This window comes from Epinephelus moara, chromosome 4, assembly GCF_006386435.1.
Source record: "Epinephelus moara isolate mb chromosome 4, YSFRI_EMoa_1.0, whole genome shotgun sequence".
Classification (NCBI taxonomy): domain Eukaryota; kingdom Metazoa; phylum Chordata; class Actinopteri; order Perciformes; family Serranidae; genus Epinephelus; species Epinephelus moara.
The window spans coordinates 42,031,919-42,052,491 of NC_065509.1; the positions used below are offsets into that span (position 1 = coordinate 42,031,919).

Genomic DNA, 20,573 nt, shown 5'->3' on the forward strand with positions numbered 1-20,573 from the left:
CCCCAACATTTCTGTCACCTGCCCACCTGTTTCTGCTTTCCCTCATCCAGTCTGCAGTATTAACATTTCCCCAGACAGCTGCTCGCCAGAATGTCTTTGTTGCCTCCTACCTGCCCCTTTCCTGCTCATCTTCAGATTCTCAGTTCCCTCCCATTTACCCTCATTTTATCATTAACTCTTCCTGTCTGCTCAGGTGTCTGCATCCACGTCCCATTGCTTATCACCTCACACTCACTTGTGTGACAGCGGTCAAAGTTCCTTCTTATAAGGAGCACGAGAAAGAGGAACAGGATCATCATGTGATCAGATATGGCATGTGATGGAGGGAGATTCATTAACTTTTGCTTTTACTTCCTTACTTTTTTTTTGAGAAAGGACAGGAAATGACAGAGACTGCGAGACTGCTTCAAGTATGTTTTCTTTTTGATTCGAAAGCCAGCTACCAGGGAAAAAGAATCCTCCAGGTGAGTTAACAGGGCCCTTATCTATGGTGGTTTGTTAATAGAAATGTATGATATCTGTTTCTCAGGGCTGTTGTCAAGACTAACTCAACTGAGTCCAAGTTAAGTCCAATACCAGGTCCAGTTGAGTCTGAGTCGAGACCATAATAGGCTTATCAATAGGCCTACTACTTATCAGTTTGTTTCTCTGTCAATACTCTTAGCTGGTCTTTTTAATTACTAAACAGTCATTTGAATATTATTTAAAAAAAGACTGAATTAATAACAGAATTAGAGGTGAATATTTTAAAAATAACTCTGCAGAAACAGTAATGCTTACAACAGTCACTATATAAAGTCAATGGTATCTCACAGGGAACAAATCTACATGTCAACAAATTTAATTTCCTGACATCACAACACTGAGGGAAGTTTAGAATGGATGAAGAATGCAGTTTGTCTTAGCGATCATCTTTCCCAAATGTTAAGATTCATATCAAGCTAAGAGAAACAGTTAGACCACACATATACACAGACGCTGCATCGACTGTTTTGGCTCTTTGCTGTGATATATGTTTGTGACAGTGCAAAACATAGTGATGATGGATGAGAAACTGCAGATGGAGTTTGAATTAAGGATTGAAATAAAACTTCTTTTTTTAATAGTGTTTACAAGTTTATGCTTGTTGAACAAAAACAAAATTGAGTATTGGTAGGAGGAGCTCAGCCCCGACACAGAGGAGACCCTGCAGCATTATAATAAGGGCCTGTATCCATCTATGCATCCATCCATCCATCCATCCATTCATCCAAGCAAAGCATCCTAGATGTCCCTCTCCCTGGCAATGCTTTCCAGCTCCTCCTGGAGGATCCTGAGGGGCTCTACTCCAATCTCCCTCCAGATGTCTGAGCTCCTCCCCCTATCTCTAAGGCTGAGCCCAGCCACCCCACAGAGGAAACTCATGTTGGCCGCTTGTATCCATGACCTCATTCTTTTGGTCACTACCCAAAGCTCCTGACCATAGGTGAGGGTTGGGACGGAGATAGACCAGTAAATCCAAAGCTTTGTGGTCTCATAAAGGGCCCTAACGTAACTACAACTGATCCCGAATCAGCAGCCAGGACTCAGACTTACATTTGTGTAGCACGTTGCTAGTCTTTCGACCACTCATATCATTTTTACACTCAGAGCGAGACTGGGCTCGAGCACTACAGCCTTGCTGTGTTTTAAAATTGTATAGACTCACCATTTCACGAGAACTGCCTATCTACCTGGGTTGGGTCATCTGTGAATCCTTTAAACTGCAAAGGATCAGCATTTTGTAAAATTAAGAGAGTTTCAGAGATGAAAAGGAATCATAGGGGGCATAAGCAGAAAACCAGAAACCAAAGTAAAAACCATCAGGCCTTCTTCTCTGGGGGCTGAAAACAGAGGGCTTCTCCAGAACCAGGGGCATAAATATAGACAGTGCAAGCAGTGTAGTTGCACTGGGGCCAGTCATTACTACCTTACGCCACTGCCCAGAACACGTGTGTAGGGTTGGACCTGTAACGTGAGTGAAGATTGACCTTTGCTCAGGCCTCAAAGATGAGTCTGTCATTCCTGGAGGCTTCGATTACAGGGACACAAGCAACAGCAAGCCCTCTGAGACTGAGAACACAAGACATCTTAGGGGGAAGTAAGAGCCAACAAGTGTTATATTGTTATATGTTATCCATCCATCCATCCAGCAGGGTTCACCCTGGACAGGTCACCAGACTATCACAGGGCTGACACATAGAGACAGACAACTATTCACACTCACATTCACACCTACAGACAATTTAGAGTCACTAATTAACCTGCATGTCTTTGGACTGTGGGAGGAAGCTGGAGCACCTGGAGGAAACCCACGCTGACACAGGGAGAACATGCAAACTCTGCACAGTAGGGCTCCCTTGTGGGATTGAACCAGGAACCCTCTTGCTGTGAGCCGAGAGTGCTAGTCACTGCACCACCGTGCCGCCCCCATTACATGTTATATCATTAAATAATGATACTGATGCATTCATGTGTAAGCAGCATTTTATTGCTGTAGCTGGTCGAGATGGAGCCGATTTGATTTGATGCAGGACCATAACTACTGATTATTTTCATTATCAATTAATCCGCTGATCATTTTCTCTATTAATTGATTGATTGTGTTTGGTTTGTAAAAAAATATCCGCAATGACCTAAGTTATGATTTCCTGTTGATGCTGGGATCAATATTCAAATCAAGACTCAGGGTGCCCTCCGAATCTGATACTTTTTCTTTTTACCTTTAGTATGTACTACAGCTGTCCTTAAAAAGTACGTACTGTTGCATGTAGTCAGCACACAATCAGGACATAGTACTGTCTCATAATGTCTCATAACATTACGCCATGAATTTTGACCCTCTTGCTTTTAGATCCGTTACCTTGGAGATAAAACAAACGGCACTTATTGAGTTCGCCAGAGACAAAGATCAACCCCGAGAGCTTTGCTGTTGTTTCTTTGCGATGTGTGTAGTTTAACTTTAAAGTTTTAACGGCACAGATTGTAGATTCTAACATATTGTATTAGCGACAGTGAAATTACATCTGCAGTTCTGTGTCGTTATTTTTATGGTTCTGTCTTGCTGTTGTTTGTAATAGTTATGATTATTTTGTTCACTTAAACAATCAATATTCCTATTATTGCTATCCAACTGGTCATCAGTTACTTGAATGCACTGTCATCTGTCATTGCGACTTCTCACAGCTGTTCGTCAGACGTCAAACAGATGTCAATGAGCTGTCAAGCTGCTATCTGTTTGCGGTTCATTTGATGTGACATATCGTCTGCGGTGCAGAGGATTGTGGGTCAGAATAGCCAGAAAAGCATGTTGGCTTGCATATTGCAAAATGTAGTGTTTTGGTATGGTATTTTTGGCATGGTATTTGCATTTGACATTATGTGTTGGGACATACTCAATCTCCCTCAGACCTACTATATAGTGGCTTTGACAATAGCCCCTCAAAGCTTGAAATATTTCCTGTAATCAGAATTCTGTGTTTGTCATGTGACTGACAGGAATAATGATAAATAATGTGTGATCTCTCCCTGCAGGTTGTTGTGTTTGTGTGAAGGTGTGGACTCTGCTATGGATCAGTGTGAGGAACCAGAGGAGGGAGTCCGTCCCTCTAAAACCACTCTGCGTGGGGACCATGACAGCCGGACCAAAGCTCAGAGGTGAGATGAGGATCTCTAACTGTCCATGAGTCTTCTTCATGTCAGAGCTGAGCACTCGGATTACTCCACCATCATTACTCACACTTAAGGCTGTGTGTGTGTTGTTTTATAGCCCAGAGCAGATGCGCAGCCCAGACTCTACTGGATCTGAGTCAGAACCTGAACCTGGACCTGAACCTAGCTGTTTATCTGTGAAGAGTGACTGGTCAATGGAGCCTCCTCTTTTTTTTAGACAATGTGCTGATGGAGGGTAAGAATTGAGGAGTGGTAAAGAGGCATTTGAGATAAAGTTAGTTGTTGTCTGTGTTACAAGATTAAACGTATGTCACATATCAGTTTTTTGCCAAAATGCACATTTATCTGAGCTGATTTTGTTACAGGATCCATCAGAGACCAGCCTCTCCTGGACCTGAACCCAGCCATGTGTCTGTGAAGAGTGACCTGTCAATGGAGCCTCCTCTTTTTTTTAGACGTGTTGTTGGAGGGTAAGAATTTAAAACTGACAACAAGGCATTTGAGATAAAAGTTAGATGTCTGTGTTAAAAGATTGAGCATGTGTATTTTTCATTAGTTTTTTTCCAACATGCACATTTTTATCTGAGCTGCAGCTAGATAAAATTAATGATTCAATATTGATATATTATCTGATTTCTAATTTTTATACTTGTCATATTCATACTGGTTTAAATAAACAGCTTGATTGTATTCCCCATCTTTACTGAGCAACAGTCATGTGTGAAAGTAACTAAAGGCTTGTCCCAAATATAGGCCTGTTGATTTCAGTGATTTAAGCAAATAATAGCCTGGGCTACTAATTGAAGTTTTACAGTATTTATCTGAGCTGTTTTTGTTACAGGATCCATCAGAGACCAGACTCTTCTAGGCTTAAACCCAGCCATGTGTCGTTGAAGAGTGACCGGTCAATGGAGCTTCCTCTTTTTTTTAGACAACATGCTGATGTAAAGTAAGAATTTAAAACTGACACTAAGTTAATTGACCTATGACTAAACCACGCCCCCTCCACTCAGACAAACTATCAACATTCAGTGACTGGCGCTATGGCAGGTGTCACAGTACACAGCATTTCGCAGGAGGCAAATGATGATTTTTGGAGACATAATAATCAGATGTCAGTAGCCATGTTTCCATCAGCCTGTTTAGATGCGCATCTAGAAGTATTGCATCGGAAAATTATGATGAAAACGCCAAAATTCAAATTAAAATCCCCTGATTCGCACAAACTAAAATACGCTCGCTTTAGCTGGGTTTTGGTTGATTCGAAAAAATGTTGATTCGCAAAACGGGGGATGGAAACAGTTATGTCCGAATTAAGTTTGACGTAGCGCACCTCTCTCCATGGTGATATCCACACTCCGGGTCGGGAAGGCAGTAATGCATTTACCAGCTGGTTGCCAACCGCCAGAAAACGTAGAAGAAGAAGAATGCGAGACTTGTTTTGTTTCTGGTTCTGCGGAAAACTCGCGTGAGTTTGTAGTTTTCACCAAAGTCAAGGTCAAGGTCACATTTATTTCTATAGCACATTTAAAAAGACGGAAGTCACCAAAGTGCTTTACAAGAACATTGTGAAAATTACAATACCACACAAATAGAATGATAAATACCAAAAAAATAAAAACAGATACAAATATAAAAAACAGACATTTAGAAACAACATCAATTACACATAGAAAAACCTGAGACAGAGCATATGTATATCACACAAAGTCAAGTCTGGCTCACAGTGGGTTCAAAAGCCAACAAGTCAAAGTCCGTACATTTAATGGAAACACACAGGATTCGTATTTCTTTTAATGTACATTTCCCAATGATCTGAATCACTTTTGGATGGAAACATAGCTATTGAGAAGTAACCAAAAGGGCCTAAACTACGCACTGGAGGGATATATTCATCATTTTATTGTTGAGAAGGTCGATGAAAAGCTTAAATTACAAGCCAAAATTTACAGGTCACAGCGTACGCTTGTGAACCGCATCTGGTTGCCGTCACCATCAAAGACAACAAGTTAAAGTGCCACTGAAGTTAAGGTTTTTGGCTCAGAATATGAGAAAAGGATAACGGCCTTTTTACCATCTTTACCAAGAGTGTCTCTCCGTTAGTTTGGTGCTACAGTATTTACACTGAATCATTCAGCATAACGTTTGCCAACCTTTGTTATCTCTGCCATTACAGATAAGTTAATGAAGCTAAGCTCCAGAAGTTAACGTTAGCTTAACTAGAGCCCTTTGGACAACAGCTAACAATGATGTACGATCACCAAAGTACAAAACTAGAACAAAATAGGCTAATGAACTCCCAGCAAACAAGGTGACATGATGAACAACGCAGCTAGGAGCTAACGTTAGGCTAACTTTAGCTAACGTTAGCTAGAGATGTTAAAGATAACTTTATATTTCTTTCCAGCAAAGTGACAATATGTTGCCTCAAACACAATGTTGACTTACCTTAGAACAGATGTAGACATCATTGTTAATCTTATTCACGTTGAGTTGATGTTGTGGTCTAACGTTACCACACAACTTTATCCAAAGGAGACACTTTTCTCGGTTGAGATGTGGTTTAAAGTGTAAAAAATACACCTGGTCGCCCAGCCTCTCAGGATACCTTGTGTCAGAGTTGCATGTACCCCATGCACACCGTTTGACCATTTTTAAACTTCAAATCTCAGAAAAAGCTCATAAAACCGAACAAAACTGACTTTCTGTAATGCATTTCAATGGACGTCCAGGCAGAGAATGTCCGAGTGTATGGGAATGGCTATACGCACTGTGATTGGCTCATTGTGTTTGAGGGCGGGGCTTAGCCATAGGTCAATTGTTGTTCATGTTAAAAGACTGAACTTTTTCTCATAAGTTTCTCTCAAACAAACACGCTCGAGAAGCTCTATTGGTTTGTTGTATCTTTCTTTCATCTGGGAGCTGCCCAGTGCAGCCAGTCTGATACAAGCAGACACTGAGCAGCTCCACTGGAGCAGCTGGAGAGGACTTGTTGCAGGGCAATTCAGCAGTGTACAGTGAGGGAAGGAGAGCTATATGGAGGGGCTGGTGAGAGCTGTTGGGTCTAACTTAAGATTTTTATCAAGATTGCCCAATATGATTATTATATTTTATTTATGTCTTATTGCTAGTTGCCGCTCTGCATTTCTGCACGCATGAAAAGTAGCTATAATCACTACTGTTTAGCTGTTCTTTGTTGCTTGCTTGCATGGTTTCATGTACTGAATAGTGGATACTGTTGATTTATCACTGTGGTAATTATTGCTGTTTCCTGTTGCTCTGGTTTCAAAACATCACACCAAAGATGAAGGTTAACCAGATGGCTGAGGCCCTGATCACAAATGTAATTGTGAGAGTGAAGCATTTTTTTTCTTGCTGTTTTTGCGTTGTGACGTGCCTCACATTTCTGCACGCTAAATGCTTGGCGTATTTGCTGGAGCACTCTGAACTCCTCGAGTTGAAAAAAACTCAACTCAAAGCAAAAAAAAAAAAAAAAAAAACGCCCCACGTCATCTCTTTTTTCATCATCTTTTTTCCCATTGTCCAATCACATGATCTGAGAGGCGGGCCTTCTTTGGTGGTCATGACAACAAGTTTACGTTTGGTAAACAATGGAGGAGAAACTGGTGGTAGAAGTTGTTGGAAAGCAGGTTTTGCTGCTCCTGAGTCATCCTAAAATATGCCTGGAAATGTCCATCGTGGAGAAGCTCCTGGACCAACTGGTGGTACTCCCCATGATCCAGCCTCTTTTTTAGGGTCTCATGTACCCACACAGATCTCTGTTTATCTGCTGACAGCCTCTCACCCTCAACCAGAGCTACAGACAGTACCCTCTGCCTCAACATGTCAGCAACTACACACTGATTACTGTCAAATAAATAAAATGAATAAATAAACAGTAGATCAGGCCTATTCAATTAGCGACCCTCGGGCCACATGCGGCCCAGAAGCAACCTCTGATTTGTCCGGGCAGGGATTGGTACGGGGACCCGGTACTAGATGGCCCTTGGCAAAATTAATCAAGACCGTAATAATAATAAGCTCTGCTGTAATCGGCTCTTATCATTACTTTTTAAAGTTTTGGTTCCATGTATCATCATGAAGCAGCCTCTCTTCTGCATGTCAGGGTTGACCTCCCCCTCACAGCACGCACACACTCAGACACACAAACACAACAGGGTGAAGTCAGACAACAGCATAGGCCGCGTGCAGATGATGGTTTTAAAATCCGGCCCAACTGAATTTGTAATTGAATAGCCCTGCAGTAGACTGATTACACAGGAAGGATAGAATAAGCAGTTGAGTCCGTGGTTGCCTCATGCTTTTGTTTTTTTTACTACTGGCATTCCATTTTTAAAAAATGCAGTGTGGTGCACCTTGCGTTTTTTTTTTACCTGCAAAACGCTCTCAGTGTGTTCGGGGCCTAACACTGGCTCATTCACGGTAATGTTGCTTAATGTGTGTTGTCCTAATGAATTAATGCCCTAAATGACATGAAAGAAAACAGTGAGCTGACAGCTACAACCAGCCATAGAGTGAGCTATTGATTCTCAGTGGGATCAGCAGGATAAGTATACCTTTACCATCACAGGGAGTCATCAGCATTACATGCAAATATCACTTCATGGACCTTTGTCTTGTATCTCTGTGTGGAAACACATAATGTGAGCTAATTCTGTGTGATTCCTCCTCAGAGTGGACGAGGAAAGCTCAGACGTTCCCAGTGGTCAGTGTGCCCAACATGAGCCACACCTGGACTCCATATTTATGGTCTGTACATGTACTACAACTACTTTTACATCTGTTCTGTTCACAATCATCTCCGTGCTGCACTTTTCAGACGAGGGGATTGTCAGTCTGTAAATTAAAGATGTAATGTATGGTTCGACTATTTTAATTTGATTGTTTCATTCATTTGATATTACAACCAAATCAACAGAAAATTTGTTGGTATTGTACGTCTCTGCAAACCACAGATGTGTTACATTACATTATTCTGTAGCAAATGTGTTGAAACTTTATGTTTCAACAAAGCTGTGGCTAACGTGTGGTTTAGGCACAGAAACCACTTGGTTATGGTTTAGGTAAATCATAATATAGTTCTTGGGGCACAATCCCCACTAAACTGCAGCAATGTCTTGTTAAAAAAACGAATGTTGTTCATGCCACTATCCTGACATGAAATGCAACGGTTTCTCCATGAAAAACACCTTCTCTTTGTGCCACTATCCCCCGCTGGAAAAACAATGATGGGTCACTACAAAACATTATTTAATGACAAAAATCCATTTGAAAGACAGCAGCGGGTTGCTACAAAATGCCCACGTTTGGTGTCTAAAAAGCCACTGGAAATTCAGCAAGGGGTGGCTACAAAAAACCCAGGTTTAGTGCCAAAAAAGCAGCTGGAAATTCAGTAACGGGGTGCTACATAACACCCACTGTAAGTGCCTAAAAAGCAGCTGGAAATTCAGTAACGGGGTGCTACATAACACCCACTGTAAGTGCCTAAACAGCAGCTGGAAATTCAGTCAAGGCTCTCTTTAAATACTCACTGTTGGTGCCTAAAGAGCAGCTGGAAATACAACAACAGTTTACCACAAAATGCCTATGTTTGGTGCCTAAAAAGCTGCTGAAAATTCAGTAACAAGTTGCCACAAACCACCCAAGTTTGGTGTCCAAAAAGTTGCTGGAAATTTAGCAATGACTCCAAAATCACAAACGTTTTGTTGTTTGCTGGTCTTGAACAGTGGTCTGCAGCTTGGCTGGCATCTCGCCGAGATGTCATGCCAGGCAGCATTCCCTCCACCTCCTGATGACAAAGTCAGCTCATATACTACATCACTTTAGAAACGTTAATATATTATATATGAAATATGCAAATATAATGTATTTGTGGTTTGCAGAAAGGTACTATGTCAACATTTTCTACTTGTGACTGGACTGAATATTCTGTTCCAGGTGCTGGAGGAGAACATTGTCACTTATGTGAAAACTGAGCTGAAGAAAATCCAGAGGGCTCTGAGTTCAGATCATCCGGAATGCTCAGAGAGTCAGGAGGAAGAGGAGGTGTTGGACAGTAAGGCTGAAGCACTGAGGAGGAGCAGCAGAAAGGCATTTCTGAAGATAACACTGGACTTCCTCAGGAGAATGAAACAGGAGGAGCTTGCTGACTGTCTGTTGAGCAGTAAGAGGATTTCTCTGAGGATTTAACATGTTGGATAAATGGGACATTTACTACAGTTTCAAGAGAATAGTCAGTGTGCATAGGCCGGTTTGAACAGGTGGGTTTTGAGATTGGATTTGAAGGATGTTATGCTGTCAGATGTGTGGTGGTAGGGAGTTCCAGAGCCTGGGGGAAGTGCAGCTGAAAGTCATGGCACCCATGGTGCTGAGGCGTGAGGTGGGGATGGTCAGGAGACCAGCAGAGGAAGAGCGCAGGGAGCGGGAGGGGGTGTACTCCTGGAGGAGGCCAGAGAGGTAAGTGGGGGCTAGGTTGTGGAGGGCTTTGAAAGTGAGCAAAAGGTTTTTGTAATCAATCCGGTACTGAACAGGGAGCCAGTGTAGCTGGATGAGAATGGGGGTGATGTGGTTGGATGATTTGGTGATGGTCCGGGCAGCCGAATTTTTTAATGATTTGAAGCCTATTGATGAGTTTGGTGGGAAGGCCAGAGAGTACTGCATTATAATAGTCAATACGAGATGTAACAAAGGCATGGACCAGGACTTCAGTGCTGGACTGGGACAGTGATCGGCAGAGTCTGTAAATGTTGCGGAGGTGGAGGAATGCAGTCTGGGTAATATTTTTTATGTGTGGTTCAAATGAAAGAGTGCTGTCCAGAGTGACACCGAGGCTGTTGACATGGCTGGAGAAGGGGACAGGGAAGTTATCAGTGATGATGTGAGGGACATGGGTGCTTTGGATTTTGGGCCAGGGTGTTTTTTGAACCGATGAGCAGGGCCTCGGTTTTGCTTCCATTGAGCCTCAGGAAGTTCCTGCTCATCCAACTCCTGATGTCCTGAAGGCAGGTGGTGAGGGAGGTGGGAGGAAGGGCAGTGGAGGGTTTGGTGGAGATGTAGACCTGTGAGTCGTATGCGTAGCAGTGGAAATGAACACCATGGTGACGGAGGATTGTGCCCAGGGGAATGAGGTAGATGATGAATAAAAGTGGACCCAATACTGACCCCTGGGGGACACCCAGTGAAACAACAGAGCACCTTGACCTGTGGTTCCTCATCTGGACAAAATGTTGTCTGTCATGAAGTCTCTTAGTATGGAGTCAGGCTTACACAAGCCTCCAGAAAAGCTTTAATGCTCCCTGCCAAGTCTGTGGAACTCTACTGGAGGGATGAACACAATTTCTCCAAAGATATTCCCTCATTTATACACCGACCAGCCACAACATTAAAACCACTGACAGATAAGTGAATAACATTGATCCTCTTTGTAGGATTCAATGTTCTGCTGAGAAACCTTGGGTCCTGGCATTCATGACGATGCCACTTGGCATGCCTAACCCACCAAAACACTGTTGCAGATCAAGTACACCACTGTCAAGGCAGTGGCACTCCCCGATGGCAATAGCCCCCTCAGCAGAAAGTGCGCCACTCTGCATGACAAAACTGCTCTGGAATGGCTGGATGGATGCAACAAAGAGCTCAAGGCCTCAACGTGGCCCCTGTTCCCCAGATTCCACTGCCACTGGGAAGTGCCTTTACTGTGAGGAGGTTTCTTTGCTCTGCAACAGTGTTTGGGTATGTGGTAAATGTCAAGTGGCATCCCCATGAATGCCAGGACCCAAGGTTTCCCAGCAGGACATTGCACTGTAACGAGATGATCAATGTTATTCAGTTAACCTGTCAGTGGTTGAGACATCAAGATAGATTTGACTACAGCAGATAGAAAGAAACACAAACAAAGCTTGAAATAACAATAGGACAAAATACAATCACAGACATCACTAAATAGATTTGAAGATATATTTTATATCTATATAATATTTCTTCAAATTGTCCCCCATCTGTTTAATCATATACTCATTCTTTTTGGGGAATGAAATGTTGAAATATGTAATTTATAAATTGTTCATTGAACTTATTTGTTGTGTGTTCATGCAGGATATGCTGTTGCAGTTTGTCAACGTAAACTCAAATCTAACCTGAAAAAGAAGTTCCGGTGTGTGTTTGAGGGGATCGCTAAAGCAGGAAACCCAACGCTTCTGAATCAGATCTACACAGAGCTCTACATCACAGAGGGAGGGACTGCAGAGGTCAATGATGAACATGAGGTCAGACATATTGAAACAGCATCCAGGAAACCAGACAGACCAGAAACAACAATCAGACAAGAAGACATCTTTAAAGCCTCACCTGGAAGAGATGAACCAATCAGAACAGTGATGACAAAGGGAGTGGCTGGCATCGGGAAAACTGTCTTAACACAGAAGTTCACTCTGGACTGGGCTGAAGACAAAGCCAACCAGGACATACAGTTGACATTTCCATTCACCTTCAGAGAGCTGAATGTGCTCAAAGAGAAAAAGTACAGCTTGGTGGAACTTGTCCATGACTTCTTCACTGAAACCAAAGAAGCAGGAATCTGCAGGTTTGAAGAGTTCCAGGTTGTGTTCATCTTTGACGGTCTGGATGAGTGTCGACTTCCTCTGGACTTCCACAACAATGTGATCCTGACTGATGTTACAGAGTCCACCTCAGTGGATGTGCTGCTGACAAACCTCATCAGGGGGAAACTGCTTCCCTCTGCTCGCCTCTGGATAACCACACGGCCTGCAGCAGCCAATCAGATCCCTCCTCAGTGTGTTGACATGGTGACAGAGGTCAGAGGGTTCACTGATCCACAGAAGGAAGAGTACTTCAGGAAGAAATTCAGAGATGAGGAACAGGCCAGCAAAATTGTTTCTCACATCAAGACATCACGAAGCCTCCACATCATGTGCCACATCCCAGTCTTCTGCTGGATCACTGCTACAGTTCTGGAGGATGTGATGAAGACCAGAGAGGGAAGAGACCTGCCCAAGACCCTGACTGAGATGTACATCTACTACCTGGTGGTTCAGTCTAAACTGAAGAACATCAAGTACGATGGAGGATCTGAGACAGATCCACATTGGAGTCCAGAGAGCAGGAATATGATTGAGTCTCTGGGAAAATTGGCTTTTGATCAGCTGCAGAAAGGCAACCTCATCTTCTACGAGTCAGACCTGACAGAGTGTGGCATTGATATCAAAGCAGCCTCGGTGTACTCAGGAGTGTTCACACAGATCTTTAAAGAGGAGAGAGGACTGTACCAGGACAAGGTGTTCTGCTTTGTCCATTTGAGCGTTCAGGAGTTTCTGGCTGCTCTTCATGTCCATCTGACCTTCATCAACTCTGGAGTCAATCTTATGGCTGAAGAACAAACAACCTCCCAGAAGTCTGAAACAAGACAAGATGAATCAGCAGAGACACAGTTCTACCAAAGTGCTGTGGACAAGGCCTTAGAGAGTCCAAATGGACACCTGGACTTGTTTCTCCGTTTCCTTCTGGGTCTTTCACTGCAGACCAATCAGACTTTACTACAAGGCCTGCTGAGACTTAAAGTAAGTAGCTCAGAGACCAGTCAGGAAACAGTCCACTACATCAAGAAGAAGTTTGAGGGAAGTCTCTCTGCAGAAAAAAGCATCAATCTGTTCCACTGTCTGAATGAACTGAATGATCGTTCTCTGGTGAAGCAGATCCAACAGTACCTGAGATCAGGAAGTCTTTCCACAGATGAACTCTCTCCTGCTCAATGGTCAGCTCTGGTCTTCATCTTACTGTCATCAGAGGAAGATCTGGATGTGTTTGACCTGAAGAAATACTCTGCTTCAGAGGAGGCTCTGCTGAGGCTGCTGCCTGTGGTCAAAGCCTCCAACACAGCTCTGTAAGCTATTTTCACTTCTAATTACGCTGTCTTTTCAAGAGGGTAGATTTCGAGAGGAAGATTGATAACTTCTTTAATTCTTCACTTATTGTCTTTTTAGACTGAGTGGCTGTAACCTCTCAGAGAGAAGTTGTGAAGCTCTGTCCACGGTTCTCAGCTCCCAGTCCTTTAGTCTGAGAAAGTTGGACCTGAGTGACAACAACCTGCAGGACTCAGGGGTGAAGATACTGTCTGCTGGACTGAAGAGTCCACACTGTACACTGGAAACTCTCAGGTGACCCTTTGAATAGCTTTCCATGAAAACATTCTTATTGTAATTTTCTTCTGCCTCTGCCTTTGAAGCTTGAAATGCTAGTGAGAGATTTTAAGAGTCAGAACCTGAGTCATGAACTGTGTAACTGTGCAGATCTAGACACATCCAGCCAGTTATCCGACAAACATTTTTCTGTAAACTCATACAGTTTCTTTTTAATTTTAGAGCAGTTACTCTGCTGGTCTGAGGGTGATTTTGGTAAATACGTACTCATCATGCTGATAGAACAGTGCACTCCAGCTGTTATGTGGTTAACCGTCATTTTTTTCTTATTTTAAAACAATTATTGTAGCTGAGTGAGGGAGTGAGTGAGGGAGCAGGAATAGTTGAAAATAGTTTTTATATTTATTTTCAACTATTCCTGCTCCCTCACTCAGCTACAATAATACTCTGGTTTGGATTCTGGTTTGGATTCCTGCGCTGTAGACGACTGTGAGCATCTGAAGTGGTGTCATTTACCTTTGTGATGTGTTGAAGGTTTGATGTTCGTCCAAACTAGTGAGAGTCTGTAACGTGCAACTCTTTATCTAATCAGCTCCATCCAGTATCTTCCACCTATCCAGGATCTGTTGCAGAGGTAGTAGGGTAAGCAAGGCATTCCAAACTTCACTTTCCTCAGCAACATTTTCCAGCCTCTCCCATCTCGAGCGTTTCCAGGTCAGATGAGATATAACGCCCTCCAGTGTGTTCACTGGGTTTGCCTAAGGGCCCCTTATCAGTTGGATGTGCCAGGAAAACCTTTAACGGGAGGTGCCCAGAAAGCATCCTGACCAGATGCCCGAACCCCCTCAACTGGCCCCTTTTGATGCTGATTCAAAAGGGGAGCAGCAGCTGTAGTCCAAGCTCCTTCTGGATGTCTTAGCCCCTTACCCTATCTGTAAAGCTGAGACCAGCTACTACAGAGGAAACTCATTTTGGCTGCATGTATCCATGAACTCATGCTTTCAGTCACTACCCAAAGCTCAAGACCACAGGCTAGAAGGGCTAGAGGAAGGCTAGAAGGCAATCCACCATTTTCTGGCAGAGAGCCATGGTCTCAGTCTTGGAGGTGCTGACTTTCATCCTGACTGCTTCACACTCTTCTGCAAATGCGTGTTGGAGATCACGGTCTGATGAAGCCATCAGAACCACATAATCTGCAAAGAGCAGGACACAATTTGGAGGTCCCTCAACTGCACACTGTCCTCCATTCCTCAAGATCCTGTCCATGAATATCACAAACAGAATCAGCGACAAGGGATGACCCCCATTGAAAACGTGTTTGAGTTTGTGCCGAGCATACAGACACAACTTTCACTTTGGTTATACAAGGACTGGATGGCTCAAAGCAACAGTCCTGGTACCCCACACTCCTGCAGTGCCCCCCACAGGACTCCCTGAGGGGACACTGTTGTAAACCTTCTTCAAGTCCACAAAGCACATAAAGACTGGATGGGCAAATTACCATGACCCCTCTAGCAGCTCTGCAAGGATTAAGAGCTGGTCCATTTTAATGGCCAGGACAGAAATCATATTTTCACTCTTGAAACTGAAGTTTGGTGGTTGTTTAGAGCTTCCTTCCTGCAGGGTTATTTCCAGATACGTAATTGGAGTTTACCCTTTAGTCCCATTTAAAAAAGAAAAAGAAAAATGGGAACCACTACCCCAGTCTGCCATTCCACAGGCACTGTCCCCACCCCTGTCACAACACTGAAGAGGCGTGTCAGCAAATACAGCCCAACAATGTCCAGACCCTTAAGCATTTTAGGGTGTATGTTATCACACCTGGCACCTTGTCATTGAGGAACATTATGCCTAACTCTGAGACATCTGCCAAGGATATAGATAAGGCTCTCCCTCAGTCTTTAAACTCTGCCTCCTGCACAGAGGATGTGTTGGTCGGTTTCAGGTGTTCCTCAGAGAGCTCTTTCCAGCATTCAACAATATTCCCAATCTGGGTCAGCAGTTCTCGTCCCCTGCTGGACACAGTCTTAGCCAAGCCCTGTTTTTCCCTCCTGAGTTGTCTAATGGTTTGCCAGAATTTCCTTGAGGTCAAGTCCTTCTTCATAGCCTCCCTGAAATCTTCCACACTTGGGTTTTGCTTTTGCAACCGTTGTAGCTGCAGCCCTTCTAGCCACCCAGTAAGTTTCTGCTGCTTCAGGAGACCCCTTGTCCAACTAAGCCCAAAAGGCCTCCTTCATCAGCTTGATGGGCTCCTTCACCACTGTTATCCATCAACAGGTTCTCAGGGGCCATAAACATACTGTGTCTTTAACTGCCTGGAAAACACGAGGTTGGGCACTGGGCACTACTCTTGTGCCTACTCAGTGCTAACTTTCAGGGGCGTGGAGGCAGGTTGTGTCTGAGGTTGCTAAGCAACCTTAAAAAGCACCATATCACAGCCTACTTACCAGAAATCCTGAGTGCAGAGTTGATCTTCCTCCAGGTGCTGTTTGTGTATAGGCTTGTTGTTCATGGGACAGATGTTAAGCTCTGACAGCTCTGCACTAAAATGCTCCTTAAATGCTTCTACATATTCATCACAGACTGACATTTATGGATAAAGGAAAAGATGTCTGTCAGCTGTGATTGGTTGGTCCTTATCACATGTCATGCAGTGCATGCTGCTGCACTTTAAAAGTTAACCTCAGTTTATCTCAGGGTACAGCTGTCACGCCCTGAAAAATAGGAGCTCAGGAAAGCATTTGTACCGCTGTGGCATCACTGTGGTGTTTTGAGCATGCTTGCTGCATGTCTACATTTAAAACAATTCATTTTAGGGCGCAAAAAATGCAGCATGTGTATGGCCCCATAGGTTACCATCACAACAGGCACCAATGACCTTCCAACCACAACTCCGAGTGGCAGCCTCCACAGTGGAGGTTTTGAACATGACCCACTGAGATTTTATGTACCCAACCATAATAAAAGCCTTACAGTTGTAGGTCATTTGAATTATGAGGTAGTGGAGGTATTAGATTCAAAGATTTTATATTGGTGATGACACTAATAGATACAATACCTTTTAGCCCTTACACTACCTTCAGATGATGCAACGTGTGTTGTTTTGTGTATCTGTAGGCTGTCAGACTGTCTGATCACAGAGGAAGGCTGTGTTTCTCTGGCCTCAGCTTTAAAGTCCAACCCCTCCCATCTGAGAGAGCTGGACCTGAGCTACAATCATCCAGGAGACTCAGGAGTCAAGCTGTTGTGTGCTGGACGGGAGGATCCACAATGGAGACTGGAAACGATCAGGTATGAAGAGGCCTGCGGCAGCCAAAGACAGTTAGTTTGATAGAGGAGGTAGAAAAGTATTCCCTGTAACACTGTCAGGAAATAAGATCAAAAGGAGAGCAGTAGAGTTGAGAAGATGGATTGTTTGCACTCAACCTAAGTAGGATATAACTTGCTATTACATTTGGAAATTTGGACGACAGTCAGGTTTAGCCTTCATGGCTCCATCTCACTTTGTTAACGTGACAACACCCAGTTTAGCCGGGGCTTTTTAGTTTACTGAGGTTGATTGATTTGTTAATCAACCCGTCATTCTAGTAGAGTGACTCAACCACTTCACTTTGGTGAATTTTGCTTGCTGGCCAGTTTGATAGCTAACAGTCCAGTCCCATTCATCGGCTTGTTGAGATGCTGTCCATGTTATTTTTATGTAAATATGTATGGCACCTAGGCCATATAACAGCAGGGAAAACCCCAAATATCTCTGGTAGGGCTAACATACAGTACATCTACAGCAAGATTACTTTCAAGAAGCTACAGGCTAGGCTTGTGTCTGCTTCTTACATAACCGCAATCAAAACTTGGATACTCTTTGCAGTGACCTAGCCTGACCTCAAACATTGTTTTGTGGCTAATTTGATTGGTAGAAGTTGATGAAGTAGTAGGTTCGGGAAGAGTCTGTCAGCCTTGACGTACGTTTGTGTGTACCACAGCAGGGACAGCTTATAAGCATTCATTCTAAATAGGCAACCAGTGTTGATTTAGTTTACCAAAACTATGATGAAAATTAATCATCAATGACTTTTGTTCCATGATGAAAACAAGACGATGATGACCTAAAAATATATCTTGATAATAAAATCTATGGTCTAAGACAAAATCTATGTTTCATTTTCATTGAGATGAGATGTGATGAAAATGTTCGTGGTGGACTATTGGACATTGAAAGTAGAGATCAGCCGTGCTTGCAATTATCTTCAAATGCTGCATGAGTGACAGGCTGGTAAACTCCAGTAAGTAGTCTACACCAGGATGTTTTAGTAGCCCGCAGGAACATTTAGAGTGGAGCTTTAAGTCAGCAGTAAATAATCAGCCGTGTGTGTCTGACTGTGGATGGTGGAGCTGCTGAATGGATTTGTGGAGTTTGTTAGTTGCAGCAGTGGCTATTAGCAGCTAGCTCCGCTCGCAGACTTCACAGCTTCACCCCGCAGGACTCCACTCAGTCCAGACTGAAGAAGGTTTCGGGGTTGATGGTGTTTGACAGGCAGGTAGGAGGCTCAGTTATCTGTGAGTGTAGCTGTGTTGTAAGTAAACAGTCTGAACTCAGATCAGTTTTCTCTGACAGAGATGAAAGTTTAGTTTGAATCACCAACTCTGTGAGAGGACACCAGTTTAAACCTCCAGACTAACATGTTGCACATGAAGAAACAAGTTATGTTTCTGCTTCTTAACAGTCACATGGATAAGTCAGAGTTTATAATGAACCTGGGGACAAATCCTAGTTGGCTCACATTAGTTATTTGTTGAGAGCATAAATAGAGAGATGTTGAGCTTTTCAAATGATGATCAGTAAGTGTGTGCTCGTGAATCAGCCCTTAAACCTGTCACACACTTGTGGAGACATGACAGTTTGGAAGTGTGTAGAAATTATTTGTAGATGTAGGAAAAAAAAATGTCTAAATTAAATTTTTATACAACCTGTCACATTGATTCTAATTTCTGATACATGAGTTAACCCTCACTGGATTAGTTTGAAGATAAAAAAAAAAATCCACAGAAAACATAATGACTAAAAGTATGAAGGATAAAAATGACTAAAATGTGACTAAAAGTATTTTCGTCTCAAGACTGAGACTAAATCTAAAATAGCTGCCAAAATTAACACTTTATGCAACCCTCCAATGCAACAATGGCAAAACTGTTGCCCTTCAGAACATCCTTCATCTTTTCTGGATTGATATTGTGCAGCTCTGATGTCATGTCCATGTTTCCATACTGAAAGAAAATGTGCTGCTCTGACCCCCCTCCTACTTTCAGGGTGGAGCCTGGTGGAGTCCAGTGGTTGAGACCAGGTCTGAGGAAGTGTAAGTGTGTTTTGAATTTGATTCATGAAAATCATCCACCTTCAAACTGTGACATCACTCAATCAGATCTCTGATGTCATAGATACAATAATAACGGCAGCTGCGTCTTGCTCTTTCCATCAGACTCCTGTGAACTCACACTCGACACAAACACAGTGAACAGAAAGATCAAACTATCTGACAACAACAGGATGGTGACACATGTGAAAGAGGAGCAGCCGTATCCTGATCATCCAGACAGATTTGACTACTGGCCTCAGCTGCTGTGTAGAGATGGTCTGACTGGTCGCTGTTACTGGGAGGTGGAGTGGAGTGGAGAGGTGGATGTATCAGTGAGTTACAGAGGAATCAGACGGAGAGGAGCCAGAGAAGACTGTGTGTTTGGATGGAATGATCAGTCCTGGAGTCTGTTCTGCTCAGATGTTGGTTACTCTGTCTGGCACAACAACAGCAGAACACCCATCACTACTAACTCCTCCACATCCTCCTCATCTTCTTCCACCTCCTCCTTCTCCTCTGCCTCTGGTAGAGTAGCAGTGTATGTGGACTGTCCTGCTGGCACTCTGTCTTTCTACAGAGTCTCCTCTGACACACTGATCCACCTCCACACCTTCAACACCACATTCACTGAACCTCTGTATCCGGGGTTTAGATTCTGGTTTGGTTGGTCCGGTTCCTCATTGTCTCTGTGTTCTCTGCAGGAGGGAGTGCCTCATCCTGTAAGGCCCCGTGTCCACCAAAGCGTTTTTTGCCCAGCCGAAAATGCCAGCTGCTCCTCAGAAAACGCCCAACTAGGAGCTTTTAAAGTACTTTGGGGGCACAGTGTTTTTTTACTTGAGACACTTTGGTTGCGTCTGGTTGCTGTACTGCGAAATATCCGCTAAAGTAAACATGTCAGCACAAGGGAGAGTTTTTCCTTTGGATGAGTGGAAGGGTGAAGCATGCAGGGAGAGGGGATGAACCTACCGGTCTGTGTGGGCTCATTAGAGGAAACACAATATACGTATAGAGTATATTATCAGTATATTATTTATTGTTCAGCACTTAACCAATGTATCCTCATACAACGGGTCGTACGATGATGAACTGGTGCCCCATCAATGACGTTATGTACTTACTGTAAAGTTAAGAAGGGTAGGTTTGGGGAAAATCAAAGACAACAAGATAGAGGATCAGCATTGTTCCACTGAAGTTAAGGTTTTTGGCTCAGAATATGAGAAAAGGATAACAGCCTTTTTACCATCTTTACCAAGAGTGTCTCTCCGTTAGTTTGGTGCTACAGTATTTACACTGAATCATTCAGCATAACGTTTGCCAACCTTTGTTATCTCTGCCTTTACAGATAAGTTAATGA

General features: G+C 43.3%; 1 protein-coding gene across 1 annotated transcript; it reads left to right on the plus strand.

Moving 5' to 3' along the window:
- Nucleotides 1–377: 377 nt before the first annotated feature.
- Nucleotides 378–20,384, plus strand: LOC126389084 (protein NLRC3-like). Its single transcript, XM_050042527.1, has 12 exons — nucleotides 378–464; nucleotides 3,553–3,675; nucleotides 3,788–3,925; nucleotides 4,056–4,160; nucleotides 4,532–4,639; nucleotides 8,385–8,460; nucleotides 9,649–9,874; nucleotides 11,806–13,609; nucleotides 13,710–13,883; nucleotides 16,983–17,156; nucleotides 19,173–19,219; nucleotides 19,343–20,384. The coding sequence occupies exons 2-12, from the start codon at nucleotides 3,587–3,589 to the stop codon at nucleotides 20,101–20,103; spliced, it is 3,702 nt and encodes a 1,233-aa protein (XP_049898484.1). The 5' UTR covers nucleotides 378–464; nucleotides 3,553–3,586; the 3' UTR covers nucleotides 20,104–20,384.
- The last annotated feature ends 189 nt before the right edge of the window (nucleotides 20,385–20,573 follow it).